General features: G+C 38.2%; 1 protein-coding gene across 1 annotated transcript in view; it reads left to right on the top strand.

The window, feature by feature from the left end:
* LOC102367796 (armadillo repeat-containing protein 1-like) overlaps window positions 1–1,425 on the top strand; it is a 10,986-nt gene that overhangs the window by 5,850 nt on the left and 3,711 nt on the right. The window contains exon 5 of the mRNA XM_014523181.2: window positions 432–548. Coding sequence (XP_014378667.2) covers window positions 432–548 — 117 coding nt within the window. The remainder of the gene's footprint in view (window positions 1–431; window positions 549–1,425) is intronic.

The raw sequence follows: 1,425 nt of genomic DNA, 5'->3' as shown, positions 1-1,425 counted from the left end.
GAAAGAGTCTGTTACCTAATCCTTAGAGGAAGGATATTATGGCAGTGGGATGGAATTCAGGAGACTGGGCTTTCATTTCCATTTTTTTATCAGATTTTCTTTACAACTTTGGGCAAACTACTTTGTGCTTCCATTTCATTAGAACTAGACTAATACTTCCTTTTTCCAATCCAGGTTTCAGAAGCCCCATATAATCCAGTTTCAATTAGGTCCTGTAGTCACTACTATAGTACAATAAATGATACCAAATACCTAAGCAGCCCACTGGGCTAGTATTAACCTATTTTAGGATTAGTGTACACAATCACACTTGAAAGCATGTAAATTAAATAGGCTTGGTCCTACTACTTTCAATGTTGGTTTGACATTGAGTTAATAGTTACATTCCAACTGGTGTGTTTTCACTCATCCTTTGACTCCTTTTAATCTAGCATACCAAAAATCTATATGAGGAAGCACTGTTAAAAGTCAAAGGAGTAATCAGCTTTACATTTCAATCAGCTCTCAGAAGATGCACTGTACGTGTAAAATCAGATCTTGAAACAGAGGTAAGGTCAAATTAATTTCTGAAAATTACTGTAGCACTAACACGAGAAGCTTAATTTGCACTTGAACAACACTACTCCCATACTGCTTCTAAAACTCTGAACAAACAAAGATACTTAATTGTGAGATTTCAGACACTGCTGCCAAGAGCTAGAAGTGGAATCACCTTGTTTTTTTTCCTTTTTTGCATTACCAAAGTTAGATACCATTTAACTGTAGTTGCTACCATTGCAGCCAGTAAGGTGACAGATGCTACAGAGGTCAACTAGATGCATTGTAAGAATGTGCAATAAGCAGTTGGAAATTTTTATTTTTTTTTTTGAGATTCTGTTAAACAAGAAAACTTAAAACAGCCTCGTTTGACCACACATTATATATATATTTTTCTGAACCTTACCTGAAGCCAGTAAGGAATTAAGCAAATGCCTTGTTAGCACACTCTTCAGGGTAAAATTTTGTATCTTTCAGGGTCACATTTTAAAAGCATATCCTGCATTTAACATCTTGGGTATGTAGATAACAGCTGTACCTGATCAAAGAGCGTGTACAGCCAAGGGCTATTACTTTCCAACAATCAATTGTGGGGTGGAGGGTAAATTACTGAGCTATTTTGCTATGGTAAGGAAAAAAAAGATTGGAGATGCTGACTACCAGGGATCCAGATTTTCTGTCTGCTGCAGAAAAATGCAGATTTTCTCCTTTAAAGGAAAAAAAATGGAAAACTACAGGTTTCCCCTTGCAGGCTGGCAGAGTTCCAGCTTACAAGAGGCTGGGGGGAGCAGGACACAGGGGGCATCACATACATGTGTGCATACTCACATGTACATGGCTGGGAGTACAGGCCCTGGACAGCAAGGGAGAGCAACTCCCTCAGGTAAG

Source organism: Alligator sinensis, unplaced genomic scaffold (assembly GCF_000455745.1).
Source record: "Alligator sinensis unplaced genomic scaffold, ASM45574v1 scaffold417_2, whole genome shotgun sequence".
NCBI classification, from domain to species: domain Eukaryota; kingdom Metazoa; phylum Chordata; order Crocodylia; family Alligatoridae; genus Alligator; species Alligator sinensis.
This window is presented reverse-complemented; position numbering and strand designations above follow the sequence as displayed.